At 38.2% G+C, this 25,187-nt stretch overlaps 1 protein-coding gene across 4 annotated transcripts in view; it reads right to left on the bottom strand.

Annotated features, from left to right (window-relative positions):
• The window catches only part of NR1H4 (nuclear receptor subfamily 1 group H member 4), a 41,106-nt gene extending 22,840 nt beyond the window's left edge, over window positions 1-18,266 (bottom strand). For 2 of the 4 annotated variants that reach the window (XM_082784469.1, XM_082784471.1), the window contains exons 1-3: window positions 13,993-14,125; window positions 10,136-10,273; window positions 546-908 (exon numbers count right to left, since the gene is read on the bottom strand). In XM_082784469.1, the coding sequence (XP_082640595.1) occupies window positions 546-908; window positions 10,136-10,220 (448 nt within the window). In that variant the 5' untranslated portion in view covers window positions 10,221-10,273; window positions 13,993-14,125. Of the gene's footprint in view, window positions 1-545; window positions 909-5,198; window positions 5,342-10,135; window positions 10,274-13,992; window positions 14,126-18,244 lie in introns of those variants that run through there. The other 2 variants (XM_082784470.1, XM_082784472.1) reach the window with 2 other exon arrangements.
• Between the last annotated feature and the right edge of the window lie 6,921 nt (window positions 18,267-25,187).

The raw sequence follows: 25,187 nt of genomic DNA, 5'->3' as shown, positions 1-25,187 counted from the left end.
TTGGAAAGGCCCTTTCATTTCACAGACCTGAGGATGCACTCCATACGCATTGGGAGCTGAGGGAAAGAGGTTCTCTGGGGACATTTTGCAGATGAGAGCTGACAGCTTTCACTTCAATACACACTACAGGAGGCACTTGGGCTGGGGTCGCAGTTGATTTTCAGGGCAATCTAGCACTGAGGTAGATCCCAAGGGGCCTCCATTTTGTTTGGCTCCTTCCACAGGCACAGCGCAAGATCAGCAGCCACCAAGACATCAGAGCTCTCCGCATGGAAGTCACTCTTAAGCTTACAGAGAACTAATAATGATGGCTTGAGAGACATAGGTTGGCCAACTGTTTTCTGTATTCACAGGACAACGGTGGAGGATGCTGGCAGTTTGTCATGGGAAAAATACAGAATAATGCACAACATATCCAAATGGAGATCTCTACACTACTTAATGACTTGGATAAAAATATAAAGAAATTAAAAAATAAGAATAAGAAAATCTGATACTGCTATGCTTAATACTGGAATAGTATTCTATAATTGATTTCATCCTACCTTTGCATCCTTCACAAGTAAGAGCATTGTAGTGGTACCCAGAGGCTTTGTCACCACAGACCACGCAGAGCTCTTCTCCTTTCACTCTTCCTGTGGAGTGGCCCAGTCTAGGCTTTTTGGCTGCAGGGATATCCATTATCTCTGTCTCCCTTGTGTAAAAGGTCTCTGAGGGAATTCTTCGGAGCTCATACATCCCAGGGGAATACCATTCATCATGCTGTGGAGGGTAGAAGCCCAGGTTGGAGTAATAAGGTGGCGATGAAATCTGAGGCTGAACTTGGGGAAATGGCACACTGTTGTACTGTGTGTAAGGTGAAACATCTGCCTCTTGCACTGGAGAACTCATTGGCTCTGAAAGGACACCTGGAAAATAATAACACACACACAAAAAAAAATTACTGCTATGAAACCACAATTGTCAGAGAAGTTTCCACTTCCTAAGACATCTATCTCAATAACAATAAGGCATTATCATGAAGACCATACATTCTGAGCTCAGATTTGATGTGGTCCTAGTCCTATACACATTCACTGTGAGATGTTTTCAGAGTAACCACCCATTCTCAGCCAATCCTTCATTATTGTTGGAATGTCCTGCACTACCACTTACACACAGAAACATTGAAGATACCGTGCAGCAAGTAGTAATGTTTTGTTTGCAAGAAAGAACAATCCACACCACAGAGAAGCTAGCAACCCCTGAATTAGATCTCACAGCAGAATAAAAGAAATACAAACAAAAGTAAAAAACAAAACAAAACAAAAAAAACTATAGTATTTATGAAAGTTAGATCAAGACAGAAGCATTGTGTTAATTTCTATACAATTTCAAATGAATGCACTGTTGACAGGGGAAAACTGGACTGGGGAAAGATGGCAAGGCCTAATTGTAAGGCTTAATTGTAAGACTAAACAGATGAAATAAACCTTCAAGAAGAGCCTGAAAGGGGACAGTGGGGGTTCCATGAAGGAGTGGGGAAGATATTCCTTAACATACGTGGTGAAATGGGGCCTCTCTGTCAGCCATCTTCTGCAGCCAGGTCCCCAGCCCCTAGAAACCTGTGAGACTTAGAGCATTGGTGCACGTCTCGTGCACCTCCATGAGCCAGCACTATTCACCTCTGAGCCAGCAACAAACATGACAATGGTGCATGAGCTATGATGAGGAATTGCATCCTTTTCTGTAAAAGTAGCTTGTAAAGTCAGTATCAAAGATGTATCTGAAGGCTACCTTAACTCTGTCCATCATATTCTGTCTGTTGCATTCAAAGTACAAACAACTTACATCTCATTTTTTCAATAACAAAATTACAATGACATCTAACAGATGCTGGATGATATAATTAAAAGCAAGCCCATGTCAACCAGCTGGAAAACGAATTAAAAAGTTATTTGCACACTACTTCATATTTTCTGACAGTTCCTTTATTTGTTCCAAGAAGACAGTCTGAGAAAAATAGTGCATATTTCCAGGAAGATACCAAGTCCCACTCTCAACAGCAGAATTTATAAGAAAATCATAGATAAATGTTTGTTGGTGACCATTACTTAGCAGTGCTTCTAAAGCACTCAAAAATATTTTTGCTGACATAAAATTGGTTTCCTGGAAAGGCTCCTTCACTTCTGAGGAATCAGAAACAATGAAGAAATGTTAACAGTTAAGGAGAAACATGTCAGCCAAGAATAAAAATCTATAGGAGGAGATTCTTCCCTCTCCTTTGTCTCACTTCAGTTAGTGACAGAAACTAACCTTTGCTTTTCAACTACTTTTTCACTTTCAAGGTCCTGTGCTCTTGCCCTGCAACTTTCTGTCCTTCCTACTTGACTGTGCTGCAGAAGTGATACAGGCGGTTTGGGTTTGCCTGAGCACTGTATTGCCCACAGCACATTTTTGCTGATAGCAAATGTGGAGGTCCTCGTTCAAGAATAAGCAGCAAGATTCAAGTCTGGACAAATGGGACAGAAACCTAAATAAAAGTAATGGTGCCATTTATTATTAACAATTAGTTTAGTTATAGTTGCATTTAGTTGCTCCAGAAGATGCCAGGGCCCCAGTTACTACACTAGTGTATAGCAGAAGGCACTCCCCAAACTGTCACTGATAACTGTCAGCTGCAGTGGTGACAAAACATGTGAAGGGAGAAGGCAGCAATGATTTGATGCTGACCTTTGTTGTTCAGTATGAAATTCTAATGCAAAGAAAGGCCTTGCAAACTATGGGTTTAATGGTAGTCTTTCTTTGATTTTAAAATGTGATCTTTCTTTAATTGTCTTTCCAGTTTGTTGGTACTGCTGTTCTTTGAGACCATTCAAAGTACTTTAGGTACAAAAAAACAGTGTTATTTTAATTGCACGATGTTCAATCATTACACAAATCATTCAGCCGCTTTGGAAAGGAATCTGTTCACCATGGAAACCTAAGCTGTCATTTGCTAGTTTGTAATTACTTAGTTAATTGAGTTTCTTAACGGAAAGTGGGAATATTCCAAAATGAAAACAAAGAAACTGTTGATTTTTATCTCTATGCCATCCACTGGAAAATTCACAAAAGCTCTATATCAGTCTCTTGAACTACTTGGGCCTTTGAAAGAACAAGAAAAGGCAACATTCCTTCCACAGCAGAAAAGTATCTCAGGACTTATTAGCAAGTCAGGATTGCTAAAGAACTGCAGCATATACTGAGACAATATTGGGCATTTATTTAAACTAGTGCAGACCGATTGCATTACAGATGTTTACAAAAATCTCCATAATCATTAATTTTATTCTGCTTCTGGGGCACGATAAAAATCTGAGTCAATCTATAAAGTAAAATACAAAAGAGAGACAGAGAGAAAAAGATTCAGCTGAATTCTCCCCATGCTCAGAACAAAGGAAGGGAAAAGGCAGAATAGGAGAGAGAGACTGAGAGAATACAAGTTACAGCTAAAACTTTGGAAAGTGTATAGGTTGTACTTTCATGGAGACCAGTGTGATTTTTAAGGATGTTTATGTTGCAACTACATAGGTTTTCCCACGACAGCTTAAGGCTGTTTTTTTTTGTTTGTTTTATTTTGTTTTAAGTTGACCTGATTAATCTTCTTTGAAGAGCTTGGTGGATACTTTTATTTCAACCTTAGAAATTACCTGACTTGGTTAAGCGAGATGCCTGTTACCCAGAGCAGGTCAACAACAACTGTCAAGTGATGATTTTCCCACAAAATTATCAGTAAGGCTAGAATTAAACTTTACAAGAAATAGTCTGCTTCAAAGCATTAGCGATTTAAATCTTTCCTACAAATATTTTGAAATGTAGCGGTGTTCCATAAAGACACTTTAAATGTGAAACTGTCTCGTTTTTTGGATGAAATGTCCTTTTATTCTGAGATATTTTCTTAAACGATGAAACAAATGGTGAGGTTGAAATAGGAACTAACTGCTTTGAAATTACCAGAGCAAAGAATTTCTATGACCCAATCCAAAGCATGTGGTCTGAGCAGTGTTCCCCAGTCAGCTGTGTGCACAGGGCTTCTAACAAATGCTGGAGGGATTCTGCTTTCAGAAGCGTACAGCGCACTGCACTATCTTGTGTGACATTTTAAGTCCACATCAATTTTTTGAATTATGCTTTGCAAAGTATATGTAAGTCTAGAACAAATAGTTTCTTATCACAAAAGAATATTAATCTTATCTTGGTAACTAGAATGTACATATGATTTTATCAAGACATCAGAAGTAGTCTGAGATGGGCTGGTCTCATGCCACTGTAAAGCATGAGACAGCCCACTGAAATCACTGGAGGTGCAGTAGTAAAAAGGCGTGAAAGTGAAGTCAGAAATGGACTCACTGGAATATGGTATTATTTTATATTTACATAGTCTTAGCTATTTTGAAACATCTATCTGTTTTTCCTTTTGGAAGCCTACGTCCTAAAATTTTAGACTATTTAAACATACACAAATGTATATTACTTATAGTTGATCTTTTAGGTTATATTTTACAAAAGAATGTTTTTCAATTAAAACATTTTACAGAAGTCTGAAACATTCACTAATATCAAAGTGAAACACACGGATTTGGTCACAATTTTACAAATATTTTCCTACTTTTCATCTACTTTCCATTTGAAACTGAAACACATCAGAGTTTTGCTTTTGTTTCTTTAAATTTTGCACAGATTGTTTTACATGCAACTTTAAAAATATTTGATGTAGGCTTAAGTGCTTGTAGAAATGAAAATAAATTTTCCATGTAGAACCTAAGGAAAGTGTTTTCAGTTATACTGAGGCTATGTGCAGATTCAAGAATAATACAGTTTTATTCAGAATATTACAGAAAGTACAATGATATCACATTTTAATGTAAAAGTTATTGTTCCATTAAAATAAAGCTAATAAAGGAAAAGAATTCTGAGCAGGTTTGAAATATGAGCCTCTGGCACTCTGTGGGATATTCATGAAGGAACTTCAGGAAATAGGCACAAGATTCATAATTTATTTGGAAACCATAGCACAACCATTAATGAAATCCTGATTTAATTCCAAAAAGTTATTTTCAGATCTTGAAAGACCACTTGGATTTTAGCAACACAACTTTATAAGAACCTACAGTTTCAATGAAGAACATAAGATCAGACAACACACACACATAAATGAGATCACAGAATTATCCTACCTTAGGTAGTCTTCAGTCAGACCATTTCTTGAAGAAAAATGTTGTTTTTAAGGTACCCAGACCTTTCTCTCTTTCTCTTTTTCCCTCCTTTTCCTTAAAGACTACTTAGAAACAAAACTTCTTTGTTCTGCTTTGCCTATATCTTCCTGACTTCTTTACAGTGAGAACTTTCTTTAAGACTAGCAAAGGAGTGACACAGGCCAGAGGTTATATAGTTTACTGATTAACTTCATTACAGAGAAACTTGTTTGTAAATGCCTAAAACAATAGCAACACCTGCTCCCACTGTGAATTTACCTGCATAAATTTTGGTTTCTGTTCAAGAGGGTGCTTCCACATAGCTGAGACTTTTTTTTTTTTTGGGTAACTATTAGAGTTTACTTAAAATATTCCTCAATATATAACAGGTATAACAACATCAGGCAGTTCTGTGCAATAGATTAACCACTTCAATGTCATAAAAAGCATGTTTTAGCTGACTGGATTAACAGATGCCTTTTAAGCACACAAATACTTGTATTCTCCAAAACAGGACAGAGTGCTTAGGACTTCCTGGACACATCTATAAGATGACATAGAAGAGTGTCAGGGAGACCTCCCTGACTCAAGGTCATGTGCCAAGGATCAGTTCTCCTCTATGTCACTTAGGGGTAAATCTATCTCTCTATAGAGTGGACAGGACACATCTGCACTTTGAAGGCATTGCTGCTGACCTTACTCTTCTGGGTCATACTGTTCTTATTCATAGACCACTGTGGCTCTCAGATACTTGTGTTTATTATGTGTCATTTCAGCTCAAAGCATCTATAATAACATGAAGATTCTGTTGGATGCCACCACAGTGGCATGAAGTTGTGAGAGTGTATTGCATGGTTTGATGGCAGCTAAGATCTGAACCCACCGAGACAGTGTTAGAGGACAATGTAGGGCAAAGGCAGACAAACCTACTGCAGTCTTGTCCAAGCTGCCTTTTTGGGTACAGTTCCTGGAGTTAGGCCATGTCTTAAAGACACCTGCTACAGCAATCCAAAACAGAGCCCTAGAGCAAGCTAAGAATTGAGTAGTGTCAAGATGGACAGTCAGAGGAGCGGTGACCCTTTCATTCTTCAGCATCTTTTATTTAGAACTGTGAATATGCTCCCTGAGACCTAACATCAGATTTGTGGCCAGAAGTACATCTGAGGACCACATCTGGAAGTAAATAGCCAGAGAATTAAGCCCCAGAGTGCAAAATTACTGTGTAATTTCACAAAATGTCTTGCTTTCCAGGCTAAGATCCATAGAACTCACACATATACACAAAAGGAAGCATCACACATGCATTTTGGTTTTGCCTTTCTCTATGGTGCAACCTTCATTCTCTGAGACCTGTTCATTTGCATTTTCTTTCTCGATTTTTTTTCCCTCAGATCCCACACTCTTTGCTTTGGCTCTCTTCACAATAATTAATATATATACATTATTTTCTATTTTAATTTGTCTTGCTTTGTTTCTTTTTGATTTGGGGGTTTGTTACAGGCCTAATTATCTTCTGTGCAAGGATGAAGACAGATGTTTCATCACCTGCCAGGTGGTGTTGAAGACAAGTAGTTATTTAACATATCTTATGATTTGGAAGGTGTTTAATCAGTTTGGACACTTGTTCCTGCTACTATTGAAAAAAAAAAATATATATATATATTATTTTTTTAAAGGCATAACCAGAACAAATATAAATTTATCTGAAAGGAGTGAGTCTCTTTATTTCATCTTAGGTACAGTTCTATGCCTACAATTTTCAGTGGCAATTCTTGTTCTTACACTGTAAAATATTTAAGACAAGTTTAGACATGTTGCTTTCTTTTCCCCTTTGTTACATTTATTTTTTGTTTGTTTGTTTGTTTTTATTCCCCATTGTTCACATCAATACAGATTTTAAGAGTGCTTTTTCACTGCAAAATACTTTTCTCAGATAGGGACATGTACAGTGAGGACAGCATGTCTTGTCACATTGTTTTGACATTACATTGTAAGAAACCACTGTCAGACCACCAAAAATACTTAAAATATATCTCTATTCAAATTAAACATATAATAGTATTGACTTTTTTCTCCAGCTTCTTTTCAAAAAATCCTTCTGTCATAATTGAAATCTCACACTTGATATCTTGCATATTAATAACTCCTATATAAGGTGCTTTAACAGAAAATAGAATGGGGCTATTACATTAAAGGCCTGCCTCCTATGGTTAGAGTGTAATGTATATATTTCAAATGCCACACAAATATGTAAGTTTACACCCCACATTTAAAATATGAAGGAGGTGTTTTTGTTGTCTGAAAGTTACCTCAGTCCCTTGTAAAAATGGCAAGTGATAACCACTGAAAGAGAAAAGATATTGGATATACGGGTATTTAACATATGTATTGGCCCTAAAATAGAAAACTTTCTGAGGTAATTGGAAGATGTAATCAAATATCATTTTGCAACAGTCTTTCTAGGACAGTGCCACCCCAGCTGAATTTTTAAACCTTGGTGCCAGACTTGTTAGTGTCAGCACAGTGCTCTGTTAATGTCCTCCAGCATCATCTGGGGCAGAGCTTACCTCCAGTCAATTTAAAGCAAAGCAGAGGAGCTCAATTCAGTCCATGGATATCATTGTGGAAGCATTCACAGAACAAACTAATGGCTCTAAAGTGAGCTACAAAGCTCCTAAAGATTTTAAATGAGACCGGGATTATGGTCCTAAATTACAGTGGTTCAAAAATGCAGGTTAGCAAATTGGACCACTCTTCACAAAGCTGGCCCTACTTGATTCAAAGGGGCCTGTGAAATTAGAACAGGATTTGACTGAGGAAGAGAAGCACCTTAACAGGACAGGTCCCATGGAGGCCTACACTCCTCTCCAATTTCTTTTCTTTGGAATTTTTATTTTTTTATTTTTTTTTCCTAGAAAGTGAGTATATATCTCTGAAAAGGACACTTTTAATAAAGGCTGATGTTTGTAAGTCAGCAATTTCTAATTTGTATTACATCAAAGTTATAATGTGTGAGAATTTCTGTGAGAAATACATAATGTAAGGGTCATTTAAGAGAAAAATTATTTCCTGTTTCCTTGGGTGTACAAGTCTCTACCTGAAAAAACTGAATGTCAATGTCAAAAAAAAAGTAGTTTACAAATATTAAATTGATATGCAATGCCAATTCCTAGAAGAATCTTGATAAGATGAAATTATGAATCACTTCACAATGAGTGACTTGTTCTATGGACTCAGTTACATATTATTTATTTATTTATTTTTCCATCTCTAAAAGCAAAAGACATCAAATTTATGAAGAATTCAGTTTTGAGACTTAGTTGAGCGACAACCCACAAAACAGGACGAAGTGACCATAAAAACCAGCTGGAAGTCAGCTTAAGTGAAACAGCAAGAAGGCTAAGTCTCCTTCCTAACAGAACCCCTAATTCAACCTATTAATACATTATTTATTTCTGTTACAGAAATGTCAGTTTGAATTTAATCTCCATTGTGGTAAGCTCTGGCTATCTATAATGGGGGAGACAATCCCTCTTCTGAAGACCTGAAAGTTTCTGAATGAGACATCAATGTGGAGGAAAAGTCTTTTGCATTAACATATTCCCTTGTGTTTTGAAACTCTCCAATTCTCTTTCAAAATAATTTGCTAGCATAGGAAAAACATAGATAAAGGTCTGCATTAGCTCAATTCATCAGGACTTTTAAAGGGATGATTGAATATAAAATTTGGCACCTTAAATATTATCTTCTTCTTTGGGTATTATGGCACTGGAGTTAACAGGCAGCAATGTTTCAGCTATTTATATGTAGTTGTTTGTGTTTTGTTTTGTTTTTTGTTTGTTTGTTTTTATAACTATTGGCAAAACATTTCCTCTGCTAAAAAGTATTTCTCACACAGACAAAAAAAAAATAGAGAAAAAAAATGCAATAGCATACAGTAACACGATGTTTTTGGTTATCTTTAATAATAGTATAGGTTAGTTGCATGGAGCTGGTCCTCTTCAGAGAAACGCTCCCAAATTCTAGGTGCTCTGCAGCAGGAGTGGCTCCACATTTCAGAGTCTCTCAGTACACAATATGCTATTCTTGTTTCAGATAGATGAAATTTAAATGTTTGCATTTTTTTTTCCATCATTCAAAAAGACAGAATTCTGGTCTTATTTGGAGTGGAAATTTCTGAAGTGCCTACAGCACTTTCTGTGAGGGTCTCTATGTGTGAGGCTCTCAATATATCATGTCACTTAAAAAAGGTCTTCCTATGCTGCCAAAAGAAAGGCTAAAAAAATGTGTTATTCTATCTTTTTTTTTAAATTTTCCTCTGAGCAGAAAACAGCTTCCCCTTGGTCACAAAATATTGACCAAGAATTCTTCCTTCATTAACAAGCCCATGTTTAGCCTTTAAAAAAATTAGCGGAACTGAGAAAAGGAGAGATTTTGCCACCCACATTACACATTTTCTTGTGTGTTGACATTAATAGTGTAAGTTTTTAATAGTAATCCCACAGTTTTAATTTAGGTGAAAATAGTTTCATAAATACGCATAGTATAGCACTGCAGATATATTGCAGTATATTTTGATTAGTAATTAACTGAAAATACATTTGCTTAGCTTGGTTTAAATGACTCATGTGAAGATAACATCCAGCCTATACATTGTGTCTTTTTTTTCTGTCCTTTAGGTATTAGAAGTGTTATAAAAATAACCTACTATCAGCATTGATGAGAGCAATAGTGTGAAAGACTATATTATATAATATCACAGATTCATTGTTTATCTTTCTTTCCATAGGAACTGATGTTTCAAGAAGGTTGGCATGTCTTAACTACACATCATTGACTTTGACATGATTTCAATGCATTTTCTTCTAAGTTTTCAAGTAAAGCTAAAAGAGCAAACTATCCTTAATTTGGTAACTTACCAAATAAATGAGGACCTTCAACAAGAGAAAATCCATCTGCAGTAGCTAGCTGGGGATGTCCTATTAAATTCATTTCAGATCCCATTTATTCTTCAGTTCAGGAGGAATATAATTAAGAAAAAAAATCAAAAGGAGATCCTGGAAGATATAAAACAAAAAGGATATTTAAAACAACATAATTCATTTTTGTGTACCTGTTGTAAGGCAGGATTGAGGAGATTGTTTCAATATTTACTGTAACAAAACTTGGCTTGAAGTTACAATATTTAATTAAGTCTTCAAATAAAATGCTGCATATAGTTTGTTTGTTTTTTCCTTGCTGTGGTGTATCTTATTTGCCATCCTTCTGCTGTTCAATTAAAACCAATGGCAGTTTATGCTTAACCTTACTCAAATATTCACAGACTGAAACACTGTGCTGACCTGCTGAGGACATGCTGCCCAGCCCCTTTCCCAGGAAATACTAATTGTTTGCATTATTTTTTCATCACTCTTTCATCATTTCTTTGGTTTCACTTACTGAAAAAGTGCAAGCTTATGGTTAGATCAGAAGACTCCAAGTTAGGAAACTTGAGTTTAATTTCCAGTGACTGGCTCTTTATCTTGCCTTGGGTAGTTACTGGCTGAAGAAGAGAAACTGTGGCGGAAACCAGAAGGCAAAGCCTTGCTCTAATAACCAGGCTTGCCCACCTCCTCCCTCTGTGGTCTCAAGCAGCCATACAACTCTCTCACATTAGGAAGCTGGGAGATGTTTGTGCCTGTTCACTGGCATACTTCTACTGGGTAAGAGCAGCTGCTATCTCCCAAGGTTGACATTGGCACTGAACACAGAAAAAACAATGGGGTCATCTCCTTCCCACTCCAAACACTAGGGGTTGGACCCTGCCATTGCCTTCTACTGAAGTGGGGGCTATAGCTAGGTCAGCACTGCATTCAGGACAAAGGCATGCCAAGAGGCTCCCATACCCAAGTCTGGCCAGTTTGGGTGGAGGAAAAAGAGGTTGTGCTCATGTGGGTGAGCTGGGACAGCCCAAGGTTACATTTGGGGAAGCAGAAGAACAGAGCTCCAGCAAGGAGGTGTCTCCAAGGCTCACACAGGCACCAAGAAAATTCTGAATAAAGTCGATAAAAAACTTTTTTTTCATAAAGTAATTCTTTCTTTGTTTTCATTCCCATGGGATTGAAATGGACTATGACTATGTTTCCACTCACAGTAGTCGTTTGAGAGATAGAGTCTGGTCTGCTTCCCAGTGAGGGCTCAGTGTGTTTCTCTGGCAAAAGTGAAGTCATCTGACAAAAATGTGAATGTAGCAGGAGGCCCCAGAGCTGAGGAGACTGGGAAGTAGTTTGCAAGACCAGCAAGCACACTGTGTAATTATATTCAGATTTGTCCACAAAGATTCATTAAGTTATTTCTTAACATAAACAAAGGCCCTCTAATTAGACAGATGCATCTTAAATATCTGCCCACAAATAATTTAAACAGTTTACTCAGAAATGTCAAAAGCTGCTTGTGTCACAGACCAGATACGGGTCCTGCAGCAAATAACATGTAAACACACAGTCTCAAATCTAGCACAGAAACAATTTTGCATCAGCAAAAAAACTCCACATATCTTGGGATGGGGTTTAACAACCAGCCCAGCCACCTCAGCAGGCCCACATCTACTTCCAGCCATGTCACCAGCTCCATCACATTTGCTGGGGAGGGTATCCACTGCCAAAACACCTCAAGAAAAGGGGATGGGGGTTCTCTTACAGCTCCATTCTAAGGGTCCTACAAAGGACAAGACAGCAGCACAGTCAGGACTCTTATAATGGGAAATTATAAAGAGGAAAATCAAAATCAGGCGTCTTCAGAGGGCTTCTGAAGTTTTCTCTGGATTTTCATAATGAAGATATGAGAGAGGCCATCCCCACCCTGTCTTCAGGTGCGAGCCCATTAATAGATTTCTTACAGCCCAGAGGAGTGCAACTCTGCCAGTTCCTTGCAGGATTTTCTCTCCCTGCAGCCAAACTTGAAGATGAAGTTCTATCACTGCTGTTACTTCTCGTGTTTCTTTATCAGATTTTATAAGAGGAGCTAATATTGCTATGTCTGCAATGGTGATGTTGGGGTTGTGAATTTGTGTACATTCTTACGAAACCTAGAGCTCAGGGAATTTTGGGCATTATTTAAGGACATATTAAACAGTGTGATCATCAGAAAAGCTCCATAAAAATCAAACTGAATTTTACCTTCAGAAAAAAATGATTGAATATTTCAAGTACTCAGTAAAGACAGATGTATCAAAGCACTGGCAAAAAATTTACAAATAGTGAGGTACATTTCCTTCCTTCTGCCCTGTAATTTTGTCCTATTCTTTACACATCTGGCTGCCAATTCTCAAAGAGAGATTTCTGTAACAACATTAATCTGTGCCCTGATCCACACACTGTTAATATTAATGGGAATATTCCCATCTAGTTCACAAGCTTTTGATCTGGCCTCATAGCCTTTTTGTAGAATATTTAATGTGGTGCCTCACATATATGAAAGGCTTTTTTATTTGCCTTCTTGTTTGTTGTAAACTGTATCAAAGACATGAAAGTGTTACAAAGATTTGCACTCCTCGTTTCTAGCCTTTCGCTGCCAGAGTGCTTTGGCATGCATGGCACCACCGGCAGCTACGCAGCAACTGATAGAGAATACAAGCGAAAATACCAGCAAGTTTGAGAACCAAGGGCAGGACTGTTACTGTGGTTGGTTGAAATTTACCGTGTGTTTGTTTTGTTTAAATATGATATTTAAAATCAAAGGAACAAAGCAATAAAGGACACAGATGAAGTGTGGGATATTCATACGGCTTGTGTTGAGGGAAAATGTGAATCTTCACATCAGGCACAAGGAGAACTGAAAACTCTGCCAGAAGAGTTGATGCCATTTCTGAACCTAGGCATGTAACTTCAAAGAGTGGGGTAGCTTTTGACTGTCCCTGGGATGAACTAAATACCATTTCTCTGCACCTTCCCTACTCTAGCACCTTTTTCCTGGCTCACCTCATAAGACTGCAAACTTTCTATCTTAACTTGTATTTGAATTCCCTTCTAGCCTAGTGGGACCTCCACCTGGTACAAGTCTATGCTATCTGTAACATGAGCAATAAAAGTAAAAATAAATTTAAGTCAAATCAATGTCATTCTTGTACTATTCTGAAGATAAATGGCTAGCGGGAGCATTCAAAATAAACTATCGTTTTCTTAAAAAAACGGCAAGAGTAAAAAACAGTAGCCACTTGAAATGTGAAACCCCATTTTGCTTGTACTAGTTTTGTGAAATAAGTGCTAAAGTCCCGGACTTCGGAAGATGCACCTGGAATCTGTACACAAGACAGTTAAAGAAATTACATAAAATGAGTATAACTATCCCCTCCTAGATCATCCCATTTTCCCATTAACCACTTTTATTTTTTTTTTCTTTTCTAAAAATGAAAAAAAAAAAAAGCAAACCAGTACAATCATAAAGCTAAGGCACATAATTAACTAGATTGCGTTACTGAAGGAAAACCTTAGTGTCAAAGTTAAGCTTTCCTTTTTACTGACACACAGACACTGAACTCAGCTTTCTAATGACAAATTCCGACACTGTCATTTTTTTCAATAACCTTAATATTTTTCCCAAGCAGCGTTTCTGCTGTTGCACCGGTTTTATAGATTAAATCACTTCTCCTTATATTATTCTTCCATAAATTATTAGTTTTAAAATTCATTCCTTTTTGGCCAAGAATCCATTAACACACTCTAAGTAATTCGGAGGAGAAAATTTTTCATACTACACAACTTCACAGCAAAATATATTGATTTAAGGAATTACTTACTGTCCTTTTCTGCAAGATTGTGGATGGCAGGATGTAAAACAGTTCTGCACTCAGTTCAGTATCCTAGTGATTCTCACACAGGAACATTTATGTTTTGTTTTGTTTTTAGGTTTAGCAGAAGCCTGTAGTGATAACACAATGAATCAAAGCTTGGGCTCATTGGCTCAGTGCCCTAATGGACAAGGATTACTCATTAACAATTCTTTCTTTGCGAAACTTCCTAAACGCAGGCTGTATTAAAATGTTGTGAATCCCAGCTTGTCCATCAAGACAGAGATTTGAAATTCTCATTAATACTCTGGCTCGGTGCAGGGGGGTGGTTGGCTCAAAAGGTGTGGTAATAGCACTGTGTTGTTGATTGTAACACTTTTCTTGCACACATACATTTTTATAACACTCTCAGCATCTTTTTCTTTTCCAGCCAAGGAATCCAGAAGGCATTCCAAAACATATGCTTGACTTCTAAGTATTTCTGTTATATTTTGCGCTTATGAGGGCAATTGAGCATTTCAGAGTGTTACACCAAGTACTGAAGAAGCAGAATCATTTACAGCATTTCCGGGATTTGGGGACACTAAAGTTCAGTTCCCAGATCTGCCACACTCTCTAACAAACCACAACATTTTGATTTGGACTCATCCCATAAAGCTTTAGGAATGAAACTGAGACCCTTTACTTTAAGCCTAGCAGACTCATGCACCATTTGTGCAAAAAGGGAAGAAATTAGTACCTATAGAAGGTGAATCTAATCATGGTTGCACTGCACCTGAAAATGCTGATCTCTTGCTACTGACACAAATGTAGCCTTGAACAAAAATGTCCTCACTTACCAGTAGAGGAATAAAATAAAGAATGAATACAGGCCGTTCTGTTACAACACCACACCTACACAGCAAGAGTAATAATTCTCTGTTCTGTATTGACAACGTATCCTCTGGGAAGCAGTTGATTTGGCAATGGAATTGAGACAAACTTCAGCCAGAAGGACAGCTGGCAGCATCACTCATGGTTAATGAGTTCAGGTCTGCCCCACAGTATATGTTCTCCCTCCTTCTCCTCTTCATATTTGCATTGCCTGATCAAGAGTGCATACACAAAAGCTGTGCCTCCTACTCCAGGAGAGAGGCATTGGGCAACAAACACATTCCTTTCTGGGAGAAAGGTGAGAGTTACTGGCCCTGAAGTTATCAACAGTAACATTCCCTTCCATTTAAGAGGAAAAAGAAAAAAAAAATTAGAAAAGGTGTATTCATCCTCAGTCTTGCCTCATGGAAACTGGAACTATCTTTCTCTTTAAAATGTAATTATGTCTTCCTCATATTCTTTCCCTTGAAGAATCACCTGGTAGCCAAACACACATGCGTCTGTCAGGTTTCTGAAGAGATCAAAGCCATAAGACTGGACACCACTGTTTTCAGGGGCTTTTGCCTGCAATTCATTCTGTCAGGCACTACTAAGGACATTTAAGACTGAAGTTATCTCAGTCCTCATTGCTAACTCTCTGAAAGTCGTCACCACTCTAAATGATGAGATTTCTGTTTTACAAATTCATGTTTAGCAAAATTGACCGTGCTTGTTAAGAAAAGAATTTTTCCAAAATGGTCTGGCCCACAGGAGGCAGGTGGTCTCCACAACTCGACCATGCCAACACAACACATGCCAAAAAAATTTAAAAAAAAAATAAATAAATAAAAAGAATCAAAATTTAATATCTCCATTCACCAATTAATTTGTTGCATTAAAATGTTTATCCTTTCCCCTACAATAATAAAAAGGCAAGTGGCAAAGTGATGCTTTGTCCACTAATCAATACTTTCAACACATTATTGGAAAAAGCAAAGAAAGAATCCACACAATCAAAAGAGATATTGTGTGTAGCAATGACATGTGGCATTACTAGTTCAAGCCAGGTGTTCATATTTTATTGTGCCTGATGTGCAAATGAAAATTTAATAAAGAGCAGTTAGAGCAACACAAATGTCTTCTGTAGTGTAATGAGACTACCTAAATAGCATTAAGGGAGAGAAATGGGAGGGTGGGAGGAAAAGTATCCAAATCTAGCTTCCTATATATAGAATATCTTTTCTAAATGGCCCACTCAGGCCATGCTGTGCCCCTGAACAGGCCATCACCTTTAGCTGGGAAAGTATCTGACTTGATTATAAACAGTGGCCTGGCCACCGTACAACAGAGTCACCCACACCTTTCCTTGCATCTCTTCAGCATTCTGTTTTTACTGTTGCTGCACAGAGAACACAAGTCATTTAAATCACTTTTGGTGTCTGTCTACTTGGGCTGGCCATTCCTTACTCTTAGGCACTCTCAGAAATATCACTGTTCCTCAATGTAATGAAAAGGAAGGATTTCATTTCTTGAAGGATAGCCAAAATTATCAGCAGCTTACAATAAATTTTATCATACAAAGATAATTAAGTAATCTTAATAGATAAGGGTGCTTCTGTACTGGCTAAAAAATATAGGAAAGAAATGGGAAGCAAAGTTTCAGTGAATTAGCCCTAGCAATTGTTCATCATTTTTCCCCTTCCTGTATTTCAAAAGTCGAGAATTAACTCCACTTTTAAGATTAGCTTTGATTATTGAATAAGCCTTTCACTGACCTGAGCCTTTTAGTTATAAGTTGCTCTCTGATTATGTTGTATCTGAATAGGGATTAATTTGTTCAACAATCTTATGTTTTGCACTTATGTAATGTGGTATTTTGTCTCTATCACTCACATATTTAAAGTAGAGAGTCATGAAACTGTAAGATGACCATGGAATAATCAGTCCTAAGGGGGGAATTCCTCTCTGATGGCAGGCAGTTAATAGTTAGCTAGCATGCTCTGACAAGGATATATGTTATTAACAAGATACCATCTTACAGCTGACAGTGCAAGGGAAGAGCTGAATATACATGGAATCAGCAACAGAGTCAGATAATGCTCTTCAGTATGTGGAATATGGTCTACCTTCCTGTAGCTGACTGCAACTGAAATTCAGAATATATTTTGCTAAAAATTGGTTCTAGTTATTCCGTAACATCAGATTCTCTATCATTTATTTTAAATTTTAATTAAGGCACTGATATTACATGCGTATATTTTTCTACTTCCTGCTAGGGGTTACAAGTTTAAAAGTTACTAGAGGAATCACAGCTAAGTTACTAGAGGAAACTCAGTTAAATTTGTTCATACAGTATTAGCTGATAAAAAGTCCTGCTAGAGGCTTCAAAGTAAAGCTTTTCTCTCTTGATGTTTTGATGTTATACAGTAAGACAGTGATTAAGTTCAATAAGGGTTAGCCTTCATTTATATAAATATTTGGAGTGAGAAAGAAAAATATGAAATGGTGATCTATTCCAGTAAATGAATGTACTGCCCTTTCATTAAAAAGCAGTTCTTTTAAACTAAATGTCAAAGGTGATGAGTGAAGTATCATTAATAAATAGATACTGGGATATTTTTAAATGGGCCTTTAAATTGTTGTCTGAAGCATATGAAGGAAATTCCTTCCACAAACATTTAAACTTCAACTTGTTTTTAATAATGTGTTTTGCATCAAGGGAAAAGAAAGATGTTTAACAGTAGTTCAATGGCTAACAAGAAGCCATTTCTTTTAGGGTAGGGGAGGAAGTACAGTCTGCATACCATGAATAAACTGTGTAAGTGATAGACCTTTGGAGGTGTAGGAGGAGCGTCCGCATCCACTAATGCAATTTAGCAAGTCAGAGTCACTATTGGCCTTTTAAGTTGTCTATTCCTCTGTTCTGTACTTTTTGTTCTAGAAAAGGAACTACCATACTCTGAAGCATGGCACACAAACAACTGTTTTCATTGCATTGCTGCACCCCAGATGGGGGACCAGAGCTCAGGAGAACTGCCCCATCCTAACCCAATAACTCCACGACCACCCAGGGCACAGGGGGCTATCATACATTTGGTAGTTGATAAAAAGCTCATTATATCTGCCTACACATCCAGAGGGAAGGCAAACACCAGATTTGGCTGTGAGAAGTCATGCAGGATTCAGTTTGGAAGAAACTGCATTCTTCCTTCTGCAAGGAAGACATTTGTGGGTCAGGGAGGCGCAAATGAGGAGAAGCAGTCAAGAACCAAAGATAGTCCCACAGTGGCTGAGCAGGACTCAGGTTCTGATAGCAACAGGCCCAGAAAAAGCAGGATGGCAAATCAGGCCCCATAGCCCACCCAGAGATCAGTCAAGGCCAGATACAGGACTAGAGGAGATACATTACCTGCAGCATCAGCCCGTTGTCCTCCCAGGACTAGAGATGAAGCAGGCTACAGCTCATACCCACAGTCAACCACCTACAGTAAGCCAGCACAGGAGAAGACACCAAGCACACCTCATGCTTTGCTCAGGCCAGGAGTGAAGGCCCTGGCTTGAGCTTAAATAGTACCCTGACCCAATTGGCTCTGTGTAGGGGAGGCCCCAGCAGAGGACAGTCAGGGCCATCAAGACCTATTAATGTGCTTTGGTTCCTGATGTACAGTTGCTCTCAAAGCCTTCTCTGATTTTAAAAGCAGCTTGTTTCTTTATTCCTGTCAGAAGTAGGACAACTGGTGAACACAGTTTCAGATACCTGGAACAGGACTAGACCCCTAATCTCCAACTTGTGCTGGAAAGACTTAGATGAAAAGTCCATGTCACAAGTTCAGCTGAAGAATACTTGTGACTCCACTCACCTAAGGAAAAACAAAAGGGACTGAAAATTAGATAATTTTGGATCCTGGACATAAATGAAATTTGTCAAACTTGGAGAAATGAGAAAGTATATAACCTTTATCTTTTGATTATCCCCATCTTTATTCCAACAGAGGCATCCATGTTTGTAGAGCCCTTCCCACCCCAATGCAGGGAATTTTGGTGAGATGACTGACTGAAACTGCACAGCTCATGGATACTTTCCAGCAAAGAGTCCATGGCTTTCCCAGAACAATGGTATCCTTAGCCACAGGGGCCCACAGAGGTACAAACAAAGCATGAGGTACAGCAATAGTCCCCTGCTGTGACACATGTGAAGTGCTCATTAATCTGGAGTAACATTGGCTGTGCATGGTTATGTGGGGTGCAGTAAAGAGCAAGTGAGTAGGCAATGCCTGTGTACTGGGGACTAAGAAACACTGGTGAAATGGAGGACAGCAAGGGTGAACACAGACAGCTGGACAGAGGATCCTTATTCCATGCACTAGGGTCCAGGTCACTGATACCATCCTTTTGGCAACCACTTCAAAAACAGCTGGTTACTGAGGAGAGAAGGAAATCTGAAGGACAAATAAAAGTGTGAAAGTTGAAGAAGGGAATGTTAAACAGTAGATCTTGGGAGAATTAGGGATTTGGTTTATTTTCCTTTCTTTTCTTATCTTCAATTTACATCTTGCCATTCTGAAAAAAAATATGTTACTTCCCTTTATGGAAGAAAGAAATTAAATGCAATAGTAATTTTATTAGATTTAAACAACGCAAACCAGGAAATGCAGATATTACTTATCTCATAGCAGTATTAACATGGGCTCACTATAAAGAAAAGCTTTATTTATCAAAACCTAATCTGAATACCCCTTTTGTCCAAAATTGGGTTATATCCCAAAACATGAACATTTGCATTGGCAGATCCCTCATTTATTTCAAATTTTACTTGGCAGATATATTTCATGTTCCCATCTCACCCAACAACAGAAATAGTATAACAAAAACATGTTATCTAGAGTAGATTATATGCATGAGAAAATTGTATAGTTCTCTGTCTTTGATGATGCCTCCTGCCAAACCTTGACAAGGAAGAGAGTCTTAAAAATTTTTTACTTTTGGGGTTTGCCTATTTCTATAAATAGTTGTGTAGGACAGATAATTTATGTGAAAAAGTAAAAAAATCAGTTCAAAGCATGACACTGTTCCTCTCTCTGCATGGGCTCCTCACAAATTTGGAACCAAATTAGAAGTTCCTATCCTTTCCCTCCAGGTTTCCACAAAATTGCCTCAAGCTACAGAGCGAATGTGATCTCCCTCTCTTCACTGACAAGTCTTTCCCCAGAACTGGTGTTTCCCCTGAGCAATGGAGTGAACTGCCAGGAGGATGAACCCTGCTAATAGGGGAGGCTGCTCTCAGCCTCAGCAGCTAATCCATGGTAGAATAAGTCCTCAAGAGCCTTTGGGATCAGTCACAATGTTCCGACATCTTATTTTAGACATACTTGTATTTCTTGAACAAATAAACCAATTACCACAATGGAACAGGGGGAAGGAGAGGTGTTCCTTTTACAGAAATAGCAGCTAGGAAGTTCTTTTGAACAAAGGCTGGACCAAGCAGCTGGGATTGGTGTTAACTCTTTTGTCTAGTAAGACCTAGTGGAGAAGTGGGCTCCAGCAGCAACCAGGAACCCTCTTACCAGCCACTTTGATGTACAGAACTGCTCAATGAAAAATTCTCCAGGTCACATGAAAGAGCCTCCATGTAGCATGGAAAATTAAGTCTCACTTTCTGATCTGGTTTGGCTCCATATTTGTGAGGAAACTGTACAGAGAAAAGAACAATGCCATGCTTTGAGCTGATTTTTCCCACTTTTTCACATAATTTATCTCAGTCCTACACACCTATTTATAGAAACAGACAAACTCAAAGTCATGAACTAAATTTGAGTGAAAAGTTAAAATAAGACAGAGCAAATGATCAAGAACTAGGGAACTGCTGTTCTGGTTATCATGTAGACTACAACTGAGTCTTAGCTGCAGATAATTTATGTATGAAAGTTGTTTGGCTGAAGCATATGTGTGTGCATATGTGCAGGTGTTGCTATTTCTACTCAAAGGAAACAGAATCTGCACCTGTGATTAACAAAGAAATTAATGTCACTGACACCTGAGGGGCAAATATTATGCTTTTTTTTTTTTCCCCAGTACTTTTCCCTGTAATATCTGCTAACAATAAAAAACAGAAGTAGAAGCTGATGAAAGCATCAAAGGCACCAATAACTATAACAACAGTATTATTATTAGATACAACTAATGCTGTTCTAAAGATGCTGTTCTAAAGCTATTAAAATTATGATTTCCCACATGTAACGCTTGTTCATGTAAACATAACAAAAAGGGATTCCTTCATTTATACATGGAAGTTACACAGATACTAGCAGATGACTATTTCAGATTGGATATTTCATTAATGTGTAGCCAATAAATACACATCCTGCCAAATAGAAGATTGATAGATGGGGAAAAAATCATTGTAGCAACATCATTTTTTAATAACAGAAAGTATTTTTCTCCTGAGTATGTGACATCAACTTGGAAGTATACATAAACCCTGAAACAGCATTGTGTTTGCTGCACATCCAACTCATTCCAGGGCAGGCCAAAGAAGGGCATATCTAGCTCTTACTGTTTTCAACTTAGTCCAAGAAAGATAACTCAAAATTAGAAAATGTTAGGGAACTGCTTTTGTCCCACTGAGAGAACTGCTATGCAAGTAGATAATGAGCACCTTGAACTATGCCAGACATTGGTGTCACTGCTGTAGCACAATACCCTCTATATTCAGATGTTTGCTTGAAAAATCATCAATTCTTAAAGCTTTTAGGAAAATATAGCAAAGCATATCCATGTTGTACTGTAAAGTTGAATTAAAAATGAGATATACCAAACATGTGCCTCTCCTCTGACATTAAATTTTATGCAAAAATAATTTGCTCAAGAAATATGATAATGAATAAATATTGGAGACTGTAATAAAGTGGTAGCACAAAAAAAAGACAAACCATCACTGAAGCTGCAAATCATTTCAACTTGCGACTCAGAGTATATTTTATATACTTTATACTTTCTAAAGAGTTTTTGAAACTATCATAGTTGATACTGATTTTATCAGTTTAATCATTAACTCATTGCTTAACCTGTCTTGATACTTAGGTCTTTAAAAGTCAACAGATAATAAAATGAAATAAATAAAACCTTTGTCACTCATTCCTACATCGTTTTACGTAACTCTCCTAAATGTGAGTTGCAACAGAAACCTTTGAACAGCATGCCAGTAAAACGGACTGTATTGCAAAGAAGCTGATAAAGTCTTATTTGGAATATTGTCAATATATTCCAGGAATTTAACTGTATGTAACTAGATAATTTAAGCTTCTTGAATGTTATATATCTTTGTTATATCTGTAAAGAATGCTCTCCCTTATTTCTTCAAGTGTAAAAGCTTGATCTGTAATGGCCCAAATAACTGTATTCTTTTCTGAGCTTGCCAGCAAAAGTGGGCAGAGACACAATGATTTCTGTAATAGGAGTGTCAGCCAGCAAGTGCTGAAATGAAATGAGACCTTGACTGCCTTTACACCTGACCTTGGATTACTTCAAGGCAATAACTGAGGTGTGAAAAAGCACTATTTTCCTGTACCCACCCTTCATCCCTCCACTTAGTATCACAGTGTAACAGTATTTTAACAATCTACTTCCTAGTCTGGATTTTTAGAAGTGAATTAAAAATTTATAGTGCCTCAGGTGGTGGTTTTTTTTTTTTTTTATTTGTTTGTTTGTTTTGTTTGTTTGTTTTTTTCCTTATAAGGTGAATACTCACTCAGTTCTTGCTGAAAAATTAGCTGTTCCCTAATGCAACCTAGGGGAAAACCGAGAGTAATTACAGATCTGTGTGCAACTGCTGGGCTCTGATTTCATTGGGATATTAGAGATGTGGTGGGATAGTTCACAGTACTGGAGTGCTGCCTTGGATGAATACAGGTTCTTTAAGAAGGGCAGAGCAAGGCAGTAGGAAAGTGGAATTGCCCTGTATGCAAGAGCAGGAGGAATGCTTGGAGGTCTGCCTTAGAATGGAGTAGGATGCTATGGGAGACAGTGTTGAAAGACTATCAAGCTTGTACAATGATAAGTCTCTCTTGGTGAACAAGGGAAGAGCTTTAAATTTTACTTTAGCAGGGCTTTCAGCACTGCCTCCCATAGAATCTTAATTGACAATATGATGAAGTGAGATACAAACTGTATCAGCTCACAGTGAGGTAGATAGGAAGCTGGAGAAACTGTTGGTCTCAAGGTGTTGTGATCAGCAGCATGAAGTCCAGCTGGAGGCAGTCATTAGTGATGTATCCCAAAGGTCAGTGTTGGGGCCATAACATCTTTCTTAATGGCTTGGATGATGGGACAGAGTGCACCCTCAACAGCTTTGCAGAAGATACAAAATTGAGAGGAGGTGTTGATACACTGGCTGAGTGTATTGCCATTCAGAGGGGCTTTGGCAGGTTAGAGAAATGGCCTGAAAGGAATTTCATGAGGTTCAACATAAGGAAATCCAAGTTCTGCATTTGGGAAGGAATAACCCTGTGCATCAGTAAATACTGGGGACTAGCCAGCTGGGAAACAGCTTAGCAGAGAAGGTCCTGGGTGTCCTGGCGGACAACAAATTGAAGAAGAGCCAGCAATATGCCCTCATGGCAGAAAAGCCCAGCAGGTCAAAGGTGGTGAAACTTCCCTTTAGCCCCAGTCAGACCCATTGGAAGTGCTGGGTCTAGTTCTAGGCTCCCCAGTGCAAATAGGACACAGACTTGCTGAAGATGTTTAAGGTGTTGAGACATTTGATATACAATAAAAGGCTGAGAGAGCTGTGTCTGCTCAGACTGGACAAGAGAAGGCTCAAGTGGGACCTCATCAGTGTGTATGAATACCTGAAGGTGGGAAGTAAAGAAGATGGAGACAGACTCTTCTCAGTTACATTCAGTGACAAGATGTTGTGGTGTAATGCAGCAGGCAGCTAAGTATCCCACAGCTATTTACTCAATGCTTCCCCAACCCAGTGGGATGAGAGAGAATTGAAAAAAAAAAAATAAAATTGCAAAAACCTATGGGTGGAGATAATGCCAGTTTAATACAAAAATGTAGAGGGAAAAAAAAAAAAAGTGATGGACCGCACAATTGCTCCCCACAAGCCAACCAGTGTCCAACCTGCTATACCAAACCTAGCGTAGCAGGGCAGCAGGAGAAGCTCAAAAGTTCTTGATTTAGTGTAAGCACCACTCTGCAACAACTAAAACAGCAGTGTGTTATCAATGTTATTTTAATCCTAAATTCAAAACACAGCACCGTACCAGCTACCAGGAAGAAATTTAACTCCATCCCAGCCAAGGATCAAGGAAAAATTAACTCTGTCCCAGCCAGGACAAGAGGAAACAGGCATTAATTGAAATACAGGAAAAAATGTTTAAACATAAGAAAAAATATATATATTTCATTGTGAGAGTGGTTAAACACTGGAGCAGGTTGCCCAGAGAGGCTGTGGTGTCTCCACTTTTGGAGATACTCAGAACCCTACTGGACACAGTCCTGGGCAACTTGTTTTGACTCACCTTTCTTTAGCAGGAGGTTTGGACTAGATGAGCTCTGGAGGTCCCCAACCTCTATAGTTCTGTGATGCTGTAATAAATTATGTGTTTTGGAATAACCAAACTAATTAAGGCCCCTTTCAATAAGTCACTAGCTACAGAAATCCAGCTTAGTGAAGAAAATATAGTATCACAAAATAAAAGAAAATGCTAAGCCTACTTACACTTTGGGAGGTACACCATGTGCTGAAACTCAAATTCCACACAAATTTGACAGCTTTACTCATCTTTAGTTATTTCATAATTTCTTTGGGAAAGAACTAATGAAAAATGTTGCTGAAAGAAAAAACTATGCTCCCTAAAATGTTTCAAAAAAAACATTCCTGATGAGGAAATCTACATGTTTGTTATGTAGGGTTGGAGGGCTTGCAGAGCTTCAGCTGTTACAACTATTTGATGGCTCAAGGAGACAACCTATGATTCTTGAGCGTAACAAGTGCCCGTGTCTTTTAAGAGTAAACTCAACCATTGACACAAGCCAGAGAACAGCCTGTTAGCAAATTTCTCCTACGTGCCTTTTTGAAGAGGCAAATTCTTTTATAAAACTTTGGGGAAGTCTTTCTCAATAATTGGCTCACGTCAACACCATTTCATCTCTGAAAGATATAAAATTGCCCAAGAACAACTGCTAGATAATCCTACTGCCTGAGCCATGGCATGTGATAGCCAGCAGCCTAGTGGGCTTTGAGCCTGCCCTTACCCCTGCCTTGTGCATGCCACAATTTGAGGGGACTCCATAATGTTAAGGAAGAGCAGAGCCACCAGCGCAGGCTGAAGTCATTCAAGCTCCTG

Source organism: Aythya marila (genome assembly GCF_965140915.1).
Source record: "Aythya marila genome assembly, chromosome: 1".
In the NCBI taxonomy this organism is placed as follows: Eukaryota; Metazoa; Chordata; class Aves; order Anseriformes; family Anatidae; genus Aythya; species Aythya marila.
This window is presented reverse-complemented; position numbering and strand designations above follow the sequence as displayed.